Source organism: Oculina patagonica, chromosome 4, assembly GCF_052425735.1.
Source record: "Oculina patagonica isolate OP01 chromosome 4, crgOcupat, whole genome shotgun sequence".
NCBI lineage: Eukaryota > Metazoa > Cnidaria > Anthozoa > Scleractinia > Oculinidae > Oculina > Oculina patagonica.
Genome location: NC_135761.1, coordinates 57,303,905 through 57,322,659, shown reverse-complemented (window position 1 = coordinate 57,322,659; position 18,755 = coordinate 57,303,905). Strand labels below are relative to the sequence as shown.

Here is an 18,755-nt window from a genome sequence, read left to right as displayed (position 1 = left end):
CACATCTGATTTGATTGAACGTCAACTTTTAATAGCAATTACTCTAAACGACTCAACTTGTTTCTAACAAAACGCCTTTGGTCAACTGTCTGTTTAAGAGTCCTGATATGCTGACTAAAAGAGTAAACTGGATCAAGGTCTGAAGTTGACAATACTGAATTGCTATCTACGTTTTGTCATATGCATGTGAAACTTAAATGTGTGCATTAATTTGCAATAAATTAATAATAACGGCATGTTATAAAACGCTTCTCTTTTTGTGTTCTATAATTTCGAGCTTTTTACATATTGAACACTGTAAAGTACAACACAAAGAAAGCACAAACTAAAGCTTTCATATAAACCCCGCGTTTTGCGCTCTACTCAAATAAACTACTGTAGTGTTTTCTTTAAAAACAAACTCCGCGATCCATGTTCTGTTGAGTTAACGGCCATAAGGATGAAATCCCCGAGAGGCTGTGGTCCCCCTTCCAAAGGAGTCCCCATAGCCTGGGGCAGCCGCGGTGTAGCCGGCAGGTTCAGCAGAGGCGTAGGTACCAAAGCTGCTGTCAGATGAGAATGAGGTCCGTGTCGGGCCGTATTGCAGATCTTGTTGTTGGTAGTTGCCCAAACCTAAATGACAAAACTGATGTTAGCAATGGAAGTTCACCAAGCCATGATGGGTTAAAATAGTCTTGGTAGGTTTTGAGAGCGAAAAGGCGTTCTATTTTCGTTTGGTTTTCATTTTTACACCATAACGATTCTATTACCATAAACTCCTTTTTTGGCCTTAAAGCTTTACGCTATTCTCAGTGTTTTCATTTTGTTGCATAGAGTTTTGTTCTGCAGTATTCTTATATGCACCTAACCATTTTCCAAGTAAACACGCCGAAATATACCGTAAAATCTTTCTAAACGAAAAATTCATTCGAAAAGAAGTAATACGCCAATCCCATCTTATTTTGACAAAGATTTGTCACGGTCTTCGCTTTCAGAATTTCTACAGTTATTAAGTCTTATTCGATCCTCTGCGACTAAGAAGGAAATTTTGTGCACTGCACAGCTAAAGGGTATACCATCACCAAAGAAAAAAAAAAACACTTCGCCATCACCAAAAGCCACTCCCTCCCTTTCATACTTGGGATAACAGGGCTATGGCCAGAAAAAGCGGCTACGGCCTTGGATAATGGTTATTAACTGACCGTATGCTGAGTAGTCTGGTGCTCCTGCGCTATCAACATGAGGTGCTCCAGCTGCTGCCCCAGGCTGCCCAGCTTGAGATACTTGCATCCGGCTGTAGTCTGGGTACCCTCCTGGCTGTGGAGCCCCAGCTGCTGCTGATGCTGGGGTTGGCTGCTGACCAGTCACTCCTGCTCCTGCACCATAACCGGCAGCTCCATAACCTTGGAAAATGGACACAAGACAAGTGTGCCATGATAAATTAAACTTAGATATATATTTTAGCCGTGTTACAACCTGTTAGAAAAGAGAAAGAAAACTACTGACAGCGGTCGACACTACAGGAGCTTCAGAGTGTGTACAAACTCCTGCAACAAAATACTAGCTTATGATCACCCAGTTAGGAGGACGAAGCTGGTTGACGCACCCTATTCCCCTCTGGGAGTGAAAAGGGCTTTATGGTGAGGTAGTAATGATATTAATGCAGACAATTTTGATAGTTTGCTATGTCATTAGTGGTCGTCTGTATCAAGCGATGTTATTAGTGTACGACATCCTGCCTTATAAATTTCTACACATCATTTTATTTTTGTTAATTGATGAAGTTAGTTCTCAAACAAAAAACACTTCATCAGTAGAATCAGTACCTGGTGCAGAGCCTTGTCTGTACATAGCTGCTGCCGCTGCCACTGCATTAGGATCATATGCTGCTGCAGCAACACCAGGTGCTCCTGCTCCTGTCATCAACAAACACAACTTGATAAGAAACACAAGCATAAACAATTCACGAGCATGAGCAAACCATCACCTTTCTTTATGTGCTTCTGCCTCCACAAAGTAACAAGTGTACATACCATAGCCATATCCAGGAGCTGGACCTGGTGCACCGGCATAACCAGGCGCAGCGCCAGCTGCTGCACCATGACCCATGGCACCATAACCAGGGAAACCACGCCCCATTCCTATAGGATGCTGCATGCCGTAAGAGGCTAAAAGAACCAAGGAAGAACAAAAACACCTGTAAGAACTTTGCAATATTCACACTTGCCTTCTTGATATAACAGTTTTCCACATAACATGTGTTGGTTAATACACCTCATTGGCTACGTATAACACTCATTCAATTTAATTGGGACTCGTTCATTATAATTGGGACTAATTGGTGTTAGCTGTTATTTCCTGTTATCAGGTATTAGAGCCAATCAGGGTCAGGTTTATCTTTGGCTAAAAGTTGACCTAATGTTATCTGCTAACAAAGCCATTATATCCAATAACAAGCTTGTTATTGAATAACAAGTTAACAGGCTATAATACCTCAGTTTTCGTCGGCTAATGTTAGACATTTTAGCCAATGAAGTTCTTAGGAGCAAAAACCAAAATTCCTGTTTGCTAAGAAAAGACTGGAACACATGCATTCACATACCTTGAATTAACTAAAACACACGTCATTCGAATTTCGTTTCAGACTTAAATGGTTTTCTCGTTCATTAAGATCAGATGATAAAAAGTGAAATTTTTATCGAATTTGTTGTAAGGCCCGTGCTACTGAACCAAAAACTTGAATGTTATGTGAATGTTCTGTAAACCTTCGTTGCTATAAAAACACAATTCATTACAAATAGTTTTAATATCTTCAGTGAGTTGGTAATACAATTTGCTTTGTTTCATCAAAGCACTCTATAACAGAGAGTTTCAGTTTGCGAACAAAAAAAGTTGAAATCGTTATAAAAGACCGCCAAAGACCGCCGCCGGAAATAGCAGTTCTCAAATGGCAACTGTTGACATTCCACTGCTTTCCAGCAGGCAATACTCAGACGTTCAGTTGCTTCTTTCTTGTCCCAAACTGACTTTAGGAAACTAGTCACATTGTTTCACTCCACTATGAATAAAAGGATTTCATCTGTTCATAAAATAATAGAGAGGACATTCAATTAGAGTCCTGATCAAGAGTACTTCGCCGTTATTTCTATGCCCGCATCGCGCGCAAAATAATGGCTCAATAAAGCCACACCGTGACAATGCTAGCACATTTTGTTTGCTTATCGTTTGAAAGTTGACAGATATTACCCACACACGGCGAAAAATTCATCACATAATACGCATAAGCGTCGCTTTCATAAAAATTACGGTATTAGGTGAAACAGTATTTTATTTCTCAAAAATTATGTGATGATCACGTTAGACACCCAAGTGTTTTTGCTTCGGTCTATTGACCTTTGCTGACTGATACTGCAGGTCACCAAAGTCGTCTCACATTTGTATAATCGAAAAAATGTCGATGGAATAGTGGTCAATAGTTTTGAATAAATTGTAAAATACATCGCCTTGATTTCAAAACTGGAGTTAATCCTTCATCGGTTCCAATAAAATAGACGCGATTCTTTGAAGTTTTACTACAAGGGTCTATAAGATTTTAGAAAGATGCAACTTTGGCAACCGCAGAATATGTTGGTTATTAGTCTAAAACTTTAGAATGGCTTTCTAAGCGCTATCCTATTCCTTTATGCAAACACCAAAACGAATACTTAAGAGTTTAGATATTAAAACGGCGGAAGTCACGAACGCGGCAAACACAGTATAGTTATTTAATTTACTTCATTCATCTATTTTGGCGCCAAAGTGTGGAATTTATACCGCCAAAATGGTTGCAAATATGTTATTGAGATTTTACGGCCACTAGTAAGCGCATTTTAGTGTGCACGCCAAAATGTTTTCGAAATGGCAGTAAAGAGTAACAATCAGAACTAACCGGGATTAAGCTCACCTTAGAAAGAAAGCCCACTTTCATTTTCATTTGTTCACCATATGTTCGTCGTGTTTTACCATCTAGCTCCCTATACAAGCCCTGTCAGACCTTTATAACAAGGAGACGTGACTGATTTTGCTGCCCGTTTCAAGCAAAACAGCTCGAGCATTAAAAACTACATTACAGATCAGAGCCCATAACATAACAGAGGCTCGGCGATCGTCACCGTAGGCGTGTACACACGTCACTGAATAGAACACGTGTAAGACAACTGATATCCCAGGGGGTTGGTGTGCGTACACAGAACTTGAAACGAACTTTTCATTCGCGTGACCATTTATTAAACGCAATATAGACTTTTTTATAGACTAGATGGCGGTATGTTGTTTTCATCCATCAACTAATTATAAACTGCAGCATACACTAATTACAATTTTAAGGCTCTTGATATAATTATAACGTCTGTTCTACAATGTATGTTGCAGATGTATGTTGTGTATGTATGTATGTTACAATGTTACAATGTATGTTGCTGGGCAGCGTTTAGGTGTCTGTAGTTAGGTACACTTGGAAATACAAATGACTCAAAGGTTATGGCCCAAGCTTGCTAGACTTTCGTGCATGTCATGCATCATGCATGCATTACCATGGCATGACAGAAGCAACTTGTAATTTTGATTTTCAACTTGTAATCAGTGTTGTTCTTTCTTTCGTCTTTTCTCTGTCAGGAAAAAATGTTATTGGTTCCAACCTCGCACGTTCATAAATTAAAGGTTGCGTTAGACTTTACCAAAAACCCTATTTCAGCTAATCTATTTGGCTAGCAAATTCTTAGAAAAAAAAAACTATCAAAATATTATTGCGCTTGCCGTAAGTTGCACAAGCAGGTACAAGCATGAAATGTTAAACCACTTAATATAGTTCCTGAAGTAGCGCCTGTCATTGCTTGAATCAACCATTCATGACATTGTTATCAGAGGCATCATTCCTGCAGAAGTTTTGGAGAAATCTACTTGTTGGTCGTTTTTCTTCTTTTCCTTTGAACAGTTTCTCCGTTTTTTCTTTTTTCCTGCACTATGACCTGTAAGTAAAAGCATGGAAAACGTAAGGAAGTGAAATACGAAACTACTGACTCGTTGCGAAATGCAGTCATACTAGTACAGGTGACTCCCGATAACTCGAAACCTCGCGCTAACTCGAACCGACATTAATCTCTCAAGGATTTCTTTCATACATTTACTGTAATTTTACCGTCAGTAACTCGAACCCTCGATAACTTGAACCTCCCGCTAACTCGAACCAATTTTTATTCCCCTTCAGGTCACTTTCTATACAATTTTACCCTCGATAACTCGAACCACGTTTGCAAGATGTGATAAGACAAAAATATAGTACTGTAGTCTTAAACATTAAATTTATTTTGGGGCAGACTAGTGTTCTTTCTTTTTCGCGTTACAGAAAATGTGTCAGTGCAGTTCAGGGCCGTTCAGGTTTTAAAATGAAGCTTTGCCTCCTTCTTTAAAAATAATGTCAATAATTTTGTGTGTGTATCATTTGTTCTCAACTCCCAGTAACTCGAACTCCCGATAACTCGAACCTTTATCCACTTCTCTTGAAGGTTCCAGTTATCGGGAGTAGACTGTAATGCGGAACCGAGCACAAGGATGCATTCAGTTGCCAGCCATTTTACTGCATTTTCAATTTCGACAAAATTCATCTTCACATAACGTTTGTGTTATATTGAGATTTTGGTTAATAACATTTTATACACAGCTTACATCAGGGAAGTGATTCGCCTTTTGTAGGAGATTTTCCAGGGTTTCTTCCCGCTGCTGTTGGTCAGGATCAGTTTCAGACGGTGCCTTAACCGGACGGTGATTTTTTAGTTTGTCCAACTGCCACTCTGACCGTTTCTCCTTTGCCAGCATGTCCGCAGAGGCAGTTGCCCATTTCGCACGGAACGCCTTCTCCTTATTAACAAATGACGACCACCACATTTGGTCTTCGTTAGTCAGCCGTGAACACTTCTTAACGGACTCTTGGAGATCTTTGATGTCCATCAGCTTCTTGGTTTCGGGCCTAACAAGGACGGGAATTCCCCTTGGTTTGCCGTTGAGCATATGTAGGCTAGGACCATCCGGCAGCCAAGTCTTGTCGTTCGCCCACTTCTTGTACCTCATAGTGACTCGGCCATCCCTCTTAAAAAATTTGTACGCGTGGGGGTACACATGGCGTTTGACGCTGTTGAGGTATGGCTCGAGCCAGGCCTTGATATCGAAAACGTACTTTAACACATGGACGTCTGGAGCAGGGGTATGGGCCTTGTGGATGTTTCTGACTAATGCCGGCAACGTCATCGAATCCTTCTTGTGTAGTCGTCTTGAAATTCTACTAAAAAACTGAAGTTAAAAAGAGAAGAAGATACTTGGTCAGACACGTTTCACCATAGGTACTTTGAAACTCTCTGAATACGTAATAGCATTGAGTATTTCGGTGTCTATTTGGTTGAGAAACGTAGAGGGACCTTTCTGTGTTCGTTTGCGGATTTTTTTGACCAAGTACACGATGTGTATAGCGAAATTAAACTTGACTTGATTCACATTCAATACCTGGTCCACATCTTCGTGCGTGTGTCCAACCATAAGAAATGATAAACGAACCTGCCAAGATGAAAAGACAACAAAAAAAGAAAAGAAAAGATAGTTAAAAGACTCAGCACAGGAAATAATGCTAGGAATCGAAAACGACATAATTTGGAACGATGACTGTTTACTGCTTGTAATCAAAGATAATGGTCGACCTACCTCCTTAAAAATGCCTTTCTCTACAAGAAGTGAACAGAAACCGAGAATGTATCGATTCTTGCACTCCCTGTAACAGTTGTCCATTTGCAGGAAAAGGTACGGAGGCAAGCGTCCTTCCTAAAGAAGAGACAAAGACTTTATCTATGGTATGATGCTGCAATATCCCCAATTTCTCAGTACTTGTGTGCCGAGTTTTAAGAGGCGATGTCACTACGGCCGGTCCACTGGATTTCGGACTCCAAAACAGTTTTCCTTCATATATTTACCACAGGTACTACCATCTATCCTTACTATCAAAATATAGTTGAAATGATCAGAGAGTTTGTTTTTCTCGACTTTGGAGGATTTATCAATTACTAGTGTCAATAAGCGATGAAACGGCCATTTTACATGTGTCGCAATACAGGATTTCAATCGTTCGTTAAAAATACTTCGCGCTTATAAAAACCCCAAAATTTGTACAAATTCAGTTGATTTTTATCAGGTCTTACTGCTAATATATCATTTAGCTAACTTTCAGTTCAAAATCGGAAGCGAGCCACAATATTTATTGAACACCTTTAGTTATTTATGCAAACATCTCAAAAATATGTTCCCAAATCTTGCCGTAATTTTCACTTGTGGCACCTAGACGAGGCCTAAATTGCCATTCTACTTTTAGACTAAGAGTTATTCTGTCGATTAATGTAATAAAAATTGTGGCACAACGCGTCTTTGAGGAAAAAAGTTCAAACGAATTCTTGGCTATTTTCACCTATGAAGTGTTGCGTGACAAAACTTCACATTCCTTTACCGAGCCGTGTTCATGACACTTCATGTCGAATTTATAAATAGTTTTCGCCTCTATGGTGGGAAATCGTCCAAAAGTTCCAGAAATGGACAAATTTTTCATCCTTTTGGTATGTTGGCACCAAATATTTCGTTTCTTGACATTTCAAATGTATAATAATGATCAGGCTTGTTACATTATTTGCCACTCACCTTGTTGACCTTGTTCCTGTTGATGAAAAGTACGAGAATTCAATCGAGAAACTTTTGTGGTTGTCGTACGCAATCAAAAGTATGGTACTAAGTGACTTCATTGGTAGTAATGCTGTGGCAACTCTGTCTTAAAGGAGAGCCAATGATGAAAAGATACGAAGACTTACGAACGCATGTACATTAGCTGACATTTGTTATCTCGGGTTGCGTTACCTTTCGTGATGGTGGTAGTGGGTAGGATGGGAATTTGGGAGGGTGGGGGGGGGGGGGGAAGGTGAAATTACACCAGAGAATTTTTACGCAGCTCTTCTTCGATGCACTGTAATTTTTATATGCCAATATAACTTCAAGGAACGCCATCAAAAGATCATACCCTATCAAAAGATCACACCCAAAACATCATAATCAGCTATTACGTAGCCCATGCATATTGGTACCATAACCACGTTACGGGGGCATTGAAACCGGCGGAACGCACCTTACCTAGGCTAACTTGAGCCGGAGCTCAAACAGTTTTCTAAACAGAATGACCATCGTTTAATAACAACAAGATAGCATTTTTACAACAGCCATTAGGAATATGACAAACCCTGTTATACAGTATTAGAAATTACATATGCTGGGATATGTAAAGATGCTTAGGAAACAGTGCTGTGAAAAAAAACATCCCGTATCTGTTTTTATGAACGTTGACCACAGATAACACGACCACAGCAAACATATGTAATGATACGTCATTTCACTGCTTTAAATAATGCTGTGCCCACTTAAAAAATTAAAACTTGAGTAGTACTAATGTTTCTAAGTGCTATATCTAACTAAATGCTAATAGGAATATAATTCAGTTCACCACTTTGACAAGATTTTCAGTGTTAGCGCTGCCCTTAGCCTTCAGACGCACAATCAAGTGGGGGAGATAGATGCTACTTCCTCTTGAGTTTTTTTTTCATAATTTTGATGTAAAGATTAATTACGGGTACTATTTTTTCCCATCGCGAAATTGTGATGCGTTAACTCAGTGATTTTTTTTCCATAGTGACCGCTTTATTTTACCAACACGACTTTTTGCCCTAATCCTTCATTCGCGTCATATTTTTCATAACAGTTTTGTTTAAAATAATTACGAAGAATATGCTTATTTTTTATTTCTGCGAAAACGGCCATTTCCAAGAAAGCGAATTATGCGACGCCAGATGACACCACAGTTCACGACCTTATAAAACAGTATTGTAACCCAAGGGAGGGGGAGGTGGTCAATCAACTTCCCCCGCTGTACCGATATACGTACGGATTCTTCTTCCTATGTTTAAACTCACACTCAAAATTGCTCACGCGAGCTTGCATATAGCCTATAATAAGAAAGAAGACGCAATGTATTGTTTCGCGGCAGTGTCCCGCAACACTGAGTTCACACTAAATTCGCCAGTTGTGCCCTTAAAACGGCAATCAGTTGGACAGGTTAATTCACGCTGACTTTGTGTGCTATTATTCTCTGCAACATCACAGGTAGGTTTTTTGTAAGCAAAATATAAGTATCGATAAGTAGGGTTGGCATTCCATTGCTACTGCGTAGTGCCTGTATCTTGGCAACACTGGCAGTCTTGTATAACTTCTTTAAGGAGACGAACTAACTCTGCTTTTCGATGTTTGGCGCGAAATGAGACTTCAAAATGGCTGAGCATCTTTTTTAACATTGCGATGTTAAACGATTCAATTTTTCCTCTTTTGTAATAATCACAGAGATCATAGACATCAAAACATACAGGATGCTTGAGGCCGAGTTTGTCATCGATTTCACTGATCAAACTGCAGCGGTCTGATTCCCTAATAAGGGCTTCGAGGTCTTCATTCTCTTCCTTGTCCTCCTGTAAATTCTCATCCATTAATGGAGCGTCTTGTCTGCGGGTTCTCTTTCGTGACGCCAAACGAGAAAAGAAGCCGGTAATCTGGGTCTTTGTGAGCCACTCTTCTCTTTTGAACATCCGTTCGTTCTTTTCATTCCGTGCGTTGCGCATGCTTAGTGCATGCTTAGGGTCAGCCTTTCTACCCGTTTTTTCCCCCAGTTCAAATTTTGCGGTGAGGTACATCTTTACCTTTTCTGGGAATCTAACGCCACCGGTTCTGGGTTTTCCCAGAGCCCATCCTACTCGCGGTGGGGAATAAGGCCCCTGGTCTGAATCGTTTAGAATAGTAGGTGGGTTCTGAGCTGTGCTACATCCATGTGTGTCTACAGAAGAAAACTTCTCTGCCCAGTCCCTTCGTATTTTGTCATACAAAGTTTCACTTTTCCTTGTCAGATTCTCGTGCACTCCTATGTCCATATGCAGTTCGAGCTCTGCAAATGAATCAAACGATTTGCTACAACCATCTTCTTGACACACAAACATAGATGATTCCTCATCAGTTTCGGTTTCCTGCGTTTGCTTCGTATTTTGCTTTTTTGTAGGAAGCTCTCTTACTTCTGTACTCTCGAAGAAACTCTTTCCTTCACATAGCGAGATCTTTGTCGGTCCCTGATGCTCTATATACAGCGACTGCCATGGGATTAGCTTTCCCGGCCCAATAGCGTGTGCCTTCCACGTTCTTAATCCACTCTCTTCATATTTGAAGTTGTGCAATCCACTGATGCGGTCGATCTTGTGAACCTGGAGGTTCATTGATGCTTCACTCAAAAGGCAAACAGCTGCTGTTGTTCCTTTAACGGGTCGTTCTTTCAGTGCCTCCCGCATGTCGCTAACGTTTATGATATCGTGTCCTTCTGCACAGTACTTTCGAATTGTTGCCTTCATCGGACAGAGCACTCTATCACAAATATCCTTGCCTTGCTGCGGTTCAGAAAAATCGTAAGCCATTACTGCAATGCCAGTGCGATCTCCAATGTCTTTTGCCGCTGCTAAAAGCTCACTGTTATGGTAGCAGCCAGCTTCGTCCGAACGTAGAAATGCTCTTTTTACTTCGGGAAAATTCTCTTTAATGTTAACGAAAAGGTTTTCCAGTATCGAAGCAACGGCATACCAGTCTTGAGAACAGGAATCGAACAAGTGGGCATAAGAGAGGGTCTTAGCTTTTTGCGTTTCCCCGTCACGAGTAACAACACTGCTGATATGCCAGCTAAGACCCCGTTTTCCAAACCAATCACTTTGCCGCTCACGGTACCTTATCTGAAGAAACTTCATTGCCCAGTCGGTCACGATTAGGGCAGACTCACTATCAAGGTTCTGAAGGACCTCTTGCTTGGCGGCTTCTTGATTAATCGAGCGAATGATGTGAGACTTCCATAGAAGGATCCCATTCTTGGAGCTTTGAAAATCGTAAAGTAGATCGTCCCGTTGCTCTTGGCTATAAAGACTGTTTGAATGACTTCGAATGCTTTCCTCAACTTCATCTAATGTTATCTTTAATTCATCACACTGTTTGCAGGCCCTACTGTGCGAATGCTGACATTCGTTTTGAAAGTCTGCGTCATCTGGATCGCTTAGCGCAAATTTTCTGCAGTGGTCTGCACAGTCGCTCTCCAGGGCAGAGCAATTTACTTTGAACTCTGTTTTTAAATAATTTTTACAATGATTCAATTTGTTCTTCAACTCTTGTATCTTGCCTTTGTCTGCTCCAGCTTGATTTAGCTCCTCCAGAATTCCGTGAAGTCGCTCAAACGATGAAGCTCCCTCAGCAGCAGTGTTGTCAAGCCCACTTAGAGACTTCTGTTGTGAAGCTTCTCGTACCTCGAGTATGCGATAGAGGGTAGAACGACTCACAGGCTCAAAATTTTCTTCCTTGCAATGTTGCATATATTGCATAATCATAGTGGACCTGGTGACTGTACGAATCACATTTGGCATCGTGATTTGACTTCCGTCGTCGAGGGTCATTGTCCTTGTCCCAAAAGCAACGTCTTGGTAGAAATATGGCCTGTTTACGAAATCAACAAAGTGATCGACCTTGCTGGTGTCAAGACGCACGCGATGATGTACAACTTTGGGAACAATTGAACCTGGGCCACACTTTCTGGCGTGGGCTCGTGCTCGCTTTATTTGCCTTAGGCTGATCTTTCCATATGGTTCATGGAAACGTTGTAATGCCGTCATAGTATACCTGTGGGCATAAATACTAAGTATCTGAGTTTTCAAGTTCTTCGTTGCAGCATTACGATAGGCAGACATCAGTGCAATAAGGTCATCGGTTGGGCCAAAACGCTCGCCCGAGGCAGGTTGTTGTATTGCTTCAAACAGTTTAGCGCTGTCTTTAGGGGCAATTACACTGCAGATTACGCTACATGCTTCGGTTGCCCTCTGTATGCATAACTCCTTTTCATCTGGTTTAGACTTTTCCCATGTGGTAGACAGCTGAAAAGTTAACGGCTGGATATTTTGCTCTGAGGTATGCATAGCGATCTTAGACATTGCTTCGTTGTAGTCACAAAGAGTATCAGCTTCACTAGTAGTAGGCTTTGTTGATATATCTTCCTGAGAACTTCCACTTCCCAGACCACTCCAACATCCTGGCGTCCAGATTGATCCAGCAGTTCTATCAGCCAGTGGGGTTTCGGGCTCAGACGCTTCCGCACCAGGTGAGACTGTCCGCTGAGGTAACCTGCGGGTTTCCCGTAGACAAATGAATCAAGGGAAAAGGTACTTTATAGCGTATTCTTCGGTTATAAATTATTGACAAAGTAGATAATATTTATTCTCTGTGGCCATGGCAGCTGACACACAGAGGACCACAAACTCATTTACTGTACCCAGTATAAAGCTCTACTCATTCCACTCATGATTCCTCCCCAAGAACCCCCACCCTCTTCCGAGCTATAAGATCACAACAGTCATTTAACACGAAAACAACATTTACAGTTAGCAATAGAACAAAATTATCATAAAAAAGTGTATTTCATCCCATTATATGTACCTTAAGGTAATTCCACCGAAATAAAACTGACAATAGATTTTCGCTCAAGCTTTGCCTACTGGTTGTTCATCCTAAGAGAACTTTATTTTTTTTTTTTAAAAAAAAGAAGAGGGTCCCGGTATTTGTTTAGGAGCAGAAAGACCTTGAATATACCTCAACTCCTTACAACAAAGTAGAAAAAAAAATGATAGGTCCCGGTATTCGTTTACGAGAAAACGGCAATTTATCTCTCTTGCGAGCCAAGCCGTATAGAAAAGCCGCCATTTTCTTAATGTGCGCGCGCTAAAATTATGCGCAGTACGGGATGCGCAATGCAATACTGAGGAATTTTCTTAACGGGCTCAACTGACAGTTAGCTTTAAAATAAGCCCAACTTCTACGAAGCCTTCTCCTCCAACCCCTCCCCCCCCCCCTAAAAAAAAGACTCGAAAAAGAAAAACTTAACTTAGTTATCAGTTCTCGTCCTCTTTTTTTCTCGGAGATATAAACTAACATTACGGTCCGAATATTTATTGCACAATATTGTGCGCTTTTTTGTTAAAAAAAAAAAAACAGTCAAAGGCCAAGTTGTGAATATCGACGTCGCAATATACATTATTCTGTAAGAGATCGTTTGGATCACCATTGCATCGTTTCTTGAGAAAAAGTCATTGTAAAGCAACGATTTGTAAAGCCCTACTGCAACTTGTTGTTGAGATTAAATCTGATCGATCGATAGTTTTTGTATTGCACTTTTCAACATCATTTTCACCCGCTACACATGTTCATTTGTACGTCAGTTCGTGATATCTTTTATCCCTAACTCAATGCATATAGCTTACCTCCTGCGCACGTTGTATGTTTCAACACCCGGTATTTCATTGGAAGTATCACAGGTAGGTTGTTCCGATGATTGTAACCACCTCGCACTGGTCTTTAGCATTTCGCTATGTTTTGATCTGCACTTTCCACATATTGCTAAACAAAAAATTGTAATAACACACGGAATAACTATTTCTACTTGTATCAGATGATGTGGACCGTTATTGATAAAGATAGTAGATGGCAGGCTCCGTTCAAAAGGGGGTACCTTTTTTAGGCTTCAGATATATACAAGGGTAGGGATTTCACAAATTGAGGTGTATGAAAGGGACGGGAAATCTGTCATCATGATTAAGATATTATTAATGTCTTTAAATTAAATATTTCCAACAGAAGCAATTAATGGCTGTATCGTTTTAATTTACAAGGCGCTACATAAACCTAACATGAAAACTATAAGCAAAATGTCATGTCGTAGGGAAAAGGAGTACCTTTTTCTAATAAAAGCAGTAAAAGGGGTGCTTTTTCTTAAACAAAAGCAGCATATAAAAGAAGCTCGGGCGGGGCCTCCCCATATAAAACCTTTTTGTGTACACCCCCCCCCCCCCCTGAGATTTATTCTCTCATATTATCCGATTTGACAAGCCGAATTTGACACCAAACACTGCAAATTCTCAATTGACTCTTAAACAGTTACAGGAAAGTTATACCACCATTGCGCTGAGCAATAGTAGTATAACCAACTGTTTCGAAAGTAAATTATAAATAAATAAATATAAATTTCAAACAACACGAGGTCTTACGTGATCCAATTCCGACGGTAACTTTACAAACAGATTGTATCTCCTTCGCAGTGTTTACACTGATGACATGTCTGTCATTGCATTGCTTCTTGCGTGGTCCTGTGTGAGAGGGGTATTGACATGAACGTGGAGCTCGCCAAAACCTTCCCAAATTGTGTCGGTGCTGAGGGCAGATTAACATTTTCTCCACTTGCTCCCCTGTAGTGTCAAAATGACCTGCCCTTGCTAGGATGAGTTCTGCTTCCGACAATCCTGATCTTGACAGGTGATTCTTCTCCAGGTGCGCAGTGATTGTATCTAGGCATTTTGACAACTTCACGACCTCAAAAATACCACGCGAACTTCCGCAACTTATTTTTCGACACTCTTTAAAACTACACTCTGACAGTTCCATCCTGGCGGTCAATACGATCTCAAACCCCTACAATTAACTAAACACTTTCAACGCGCCAATGTGTTTCCAAAAATTGTTCATTTCAAATCGATCGATATTGAAATTTATTGATTTAGATTAATTTTATTACAAGGATGACAAAACTTTTTTTCGAAAGCAGAGTATACAATGGATAACGACTAACTTTATCCCACCGAGTATCATTTTGCCTGTTTCGGTTAGCACTACTCACTGGCATATACAATCCACCAGCATTTCTAAAAGTAATGATACGAGTTATTTATAGAACGTAAGAGGTCAACAAGGTCAACAACAGCTGCGATCACGTAACAACGAAAGCTTTTTTCGTGAGGGTCAGAAAACGGAACAATGCTGTTAAATCGTCAGAAACAGGTAAAGAACGCTGCCATTTGTAAAAGCGTAACAGGTTTTACGTTATTTGAGCGGAAAATGATGATATAGAAACCATCAAAACGTCTTTAACTCGACCCGGTCCGGATTGTGAAGTCTGTCACGCAATACTTCATAGCTGAAAATAACCAAGATTCGTTTGAACTTTTTTCCTCAAAGACGCATTGTGCCACAATTTTTATTACATTAATCGACAGAATAACTCTTAGTCTAAAAGTAGAATGGCAATTTAGGCCTCGTCTAGGTGCCACAAGTGAAAATTACGGCAAGGTTTGGGAACATATTTTTGAGATGTTTGCATAAATAACAAAAGGTGTTCAATAAATATTGTAGTCGCTTCCGATTTTGAACTGGAAGTTAGCTAAATGATATATTAGCAGTAAGACCTGATAAAAATCAACTGAATTTGTACAAATTTTGGGGCTTTTATAAGCGCGAAGTATTTTTAACGAACGATTGAAATCCTGTATTGCGACACATGAAAAATGGCCGTTTCATCGCTTATTGACACTAGTAATTGATAGATCCTCCAAAGTCGAGAAAAACAAACTCTCTGATCATTGCAACTGTATTTTGGTAGTAAGGATAGATGGTAGTACCTATGGTAAATATATGAAGGAAAACTGTTTTGGAGTCCGAAATCCAGTGGACCGGCCGTAGTGACATCGCCTCTTAATCTTTGTCCAAAAAATGGTGCACGCTCATAAGCATAAAGTAATCTAAACATGTTTCAATACCTCGGAGAGCTCCACAAAAATCTGTAGTAGGACATTCAGCGTAAGGTTGGAATCATGTGGCCATCTCATTAGATCGATGTAGCTGAAGATCCTGCCGTGTCCGTGCGAAATTGCTCCAGTTACATGAGTTCTTAAAAAGTGGTATGTTTCATCCTAAAGCACGAAGAAACATGGACAAAAGAAGGATGAATATAGATTTGATAATAAAATCAATTAGTCATACAGTCCTTTTTAATGGGAGGAAACATTTTGGAATGAAAACATGAAAACTGCGAATAAATGTTATTTCCATTTCGCTGACACAGCAACATACTTGATTTTGAACACCTTGTTTTGCAGAAACAGCTCTAGACTGAATAATTAAATTGTTCTCATAACAATTTTAACAAATCCTTAAAACAAATAGTGTACGAATATTTCATTGCTTACCTTGGAAAGGCAATTTGCGTGTGGAAGATTTGTTTTTGACTGATCCATGCCATCAATTATTAAGGATAAATACTGGTCTGGATTGAGTTCTGCTTTTAAACAGTTGGCGTAATACGCTCTCCTTTCAGCCCTTAAACGAGATAACCTTGGCATTAGTTCGATCCCTAACCAGATTTAATAATAAATAAAGCAGCTCAAATATTTCATGATCATGACCTACATTTGTTGTTCATTGTGTATTTTTCTTTTGTACGCGAGAGACCTCCTCTTGTCTTTGTTGTTTGTTCCTTGAAGACATAACTTCAAGGCCACGCAAACCCCGCATTTGGTGAACTTGTTTTCCTATGTAAAGATAGTCGGTATAAAAACAGAAAAAATGGTAGCCTTCAGTTTTGATGGGCCTGTCATAATTTTACATTGTAATCGATTTGAGAATTACATGAGTTTATACAAGTCCACGTGGTAAGGTACAACGTGTGAAACAAATAGGAAATTAAAGAAGACACACAGAGAGAAACTTAGTTGAAACTGAATGTTTTTTAAGTTGATGTATACCACAGTTTAGGTGACATTTTTAACTTGGAAAATGGCAAAGCCATTTTTCGGGTTGTAGTGTTTTGAAGCAGATTCACTCCTGCGTCCCCCTTAAGCTTTTTGACCCCGTAAACTTTTTAACCGCATGTGGTTTACAGTAAATAAATGACCTTTTGTTATTGTAGGTCAGCGATACTTCTTATTCAACTTTCATCCATACCTTAGGAATGATGACATTTCGGAACCTTTTTTTCCACATTCGGGAGAAGGTTGCCCAGGATACTGTGCGCACGCCAGCACTCTTCAAATCATCTCTATAGGTTAGGTAAACCTCTCGTTTGGTAAGGCACGTTGGAAGACAGTACTTGTCTTCGTTTGGTATTCGATCTGCACAGCTTGCAATGTAATCTGTTGAAAAAAATAAGCAAATAATTTAAGCCGTAGGCTATGGTTCAAACAGGTGGTTATTTAAGTTCGACGTTTTCGGCGCTTGAATGCAAAGACGTTGATGCCGTTTCTATTGAATAAGTTTATTATGATCATTGAACAATCCAAAATATATCTTTGTATGTACTAAGAACCATACAGTTACCAACCATTAAACCAAGATTCAGCCTTAAGAGTGCTCGGCTTTGTCATATTCCTCCCCTTTCTGGCTCCCTCTGGCGAATAACGACCATCGCGTTCGAATTCTTTCTGTAGGCGGTAAAACCTATACGCAGAGAAACACCTTATTTTCAGCATGTCCCCTCTAGTCTGCAGCATTACTTAATCTACATCATTATAAATTTGTAACACAATTTTACATGTTAAAAAACATTTTGTACTATAATTCATGACAGCGAAAACATAAACGGAAACGGATTTAACTAAAAATACACAAAAATACACAAGCTACTGTAACTTACGTAGTTTGTGAAATACTGCGAGCAGCCAGCCAAGCTTTTCTGCATACCTCCTTCCCATTTGCCCGAAAAGTATAATGCCTTTTTCCTTAAAAATTCAAGAAACAAATTTATAAATCTTATTAATAACGACAATACAAAAATACCAGCCGAGGACATGTTTATTTCAAGTCCAACTCTAGTTAAGGCCCAGCCGGTGAGGTGTCTAGCCGGGAAAGTAAGTAAGAATAACACTCATATATCAATTTGCTCCGTTGTTTCGAGTTAAGACATTCAAAAAGAAAAAAGAAAGCAGCGAAATTACCTTGGTGGTGATAGGCAGATAACGTAAAGAAACTCATAATGAATGATCTTTGTTCTTCTTCTGAAAGCGCGCGATAAGTTTTCCTGCACTTCAAGACATCGCCTTTATTTAAGATTTTCATTGTGCACCTCTTTTTGCAGCATTTTGTGTTGATTACTTTGTCTACTCCGACAGCAGATAATGCTTTTTCTTTCCTCACTGAAGTACGAGCTGAAGACTGCTTTTCCTTCTGCAACGGAAAACAAGAAATTGATCATAACGACCGGTCAAAATAGGCGCGCAGGAAAGTTTGGATACGCGTGGCTCATCAAACTTGGCCGGTGACAAAGAAATAATCATGGAAGCATGTTCAAAAAAAAGGGACAAATAAAAGGCATATTCAGAAAAAAATCGGTACCTGGTTTAGAGTGCTTTTTCTTTTTCTTGAAGTGTTCACAATCGCACGCCGGGATCCCATCGTATCTTGTTCATTCTCTCTTTCATTTGCCGGAACCAGCTCTTCCACTAGGGCAGGCTCGTTTACAGGGGATTGCAACGAAAGCTGGATACATGCACACAGCAAAACCCCAAGGAACGCCATGTTACTTGTAACAATCAATTCCGATCAAACTATCGTCGTTGATACGAATGTTCGTATTTAGGTTTGAAAGGATGTCGTTGCTGCTCCGCTTTTTATAGATATTTTCCCGCCTCATTTATAATTGCATATGAAATGCGCGCCCTTTTAGCTTAACCAATGATTGGTTAAGCTAAAAGGGCGCGCATTCCATATCAAACTGTTTTGATTGAATCAAAACAGTTTGATATGGAAATAATTTTTAGGGCAAATCGATGAAGATAGATTTA

At 39.9% G+C, this 18,755-nt stretch overlaps 1 protein-coding gene across 1 annotated transcript in view; it reads right to left on the bottom strand.

Annotated features, from left to right (window-relative positions):
* Positions 1–9: 9 nt before the first annotated feature.
* Positions 10–18,755, bottom strand: part of LOC144650852 (RNA-binding protein Musashi homolog Rbp6-like) — a 38,874-nt gene continuing 20,128 nt past the window's right edge. The window contains exons 10-13 of the mRNA XM_078510616.1: positions 2,013–2,147; positions 1,806–1,895; positions 1,182–1,382; positions 10–612 (exon numbers count right to left, since the gene is read on the bottom strand). Coding sequence (XP_078366742.1) covers positions 425–612; positions 1,182–1,382; positions 1,806–1,895; positions 2,013–2,147 — 614 coding nt within the window. The 3' untranslated portion in view covers positions 10–424. The remainder of the gene's footprint in view (positions 613–1,181; positions 1,383–1,805; positions 1,896–2,012; positions 2,148–18,755) is intronic.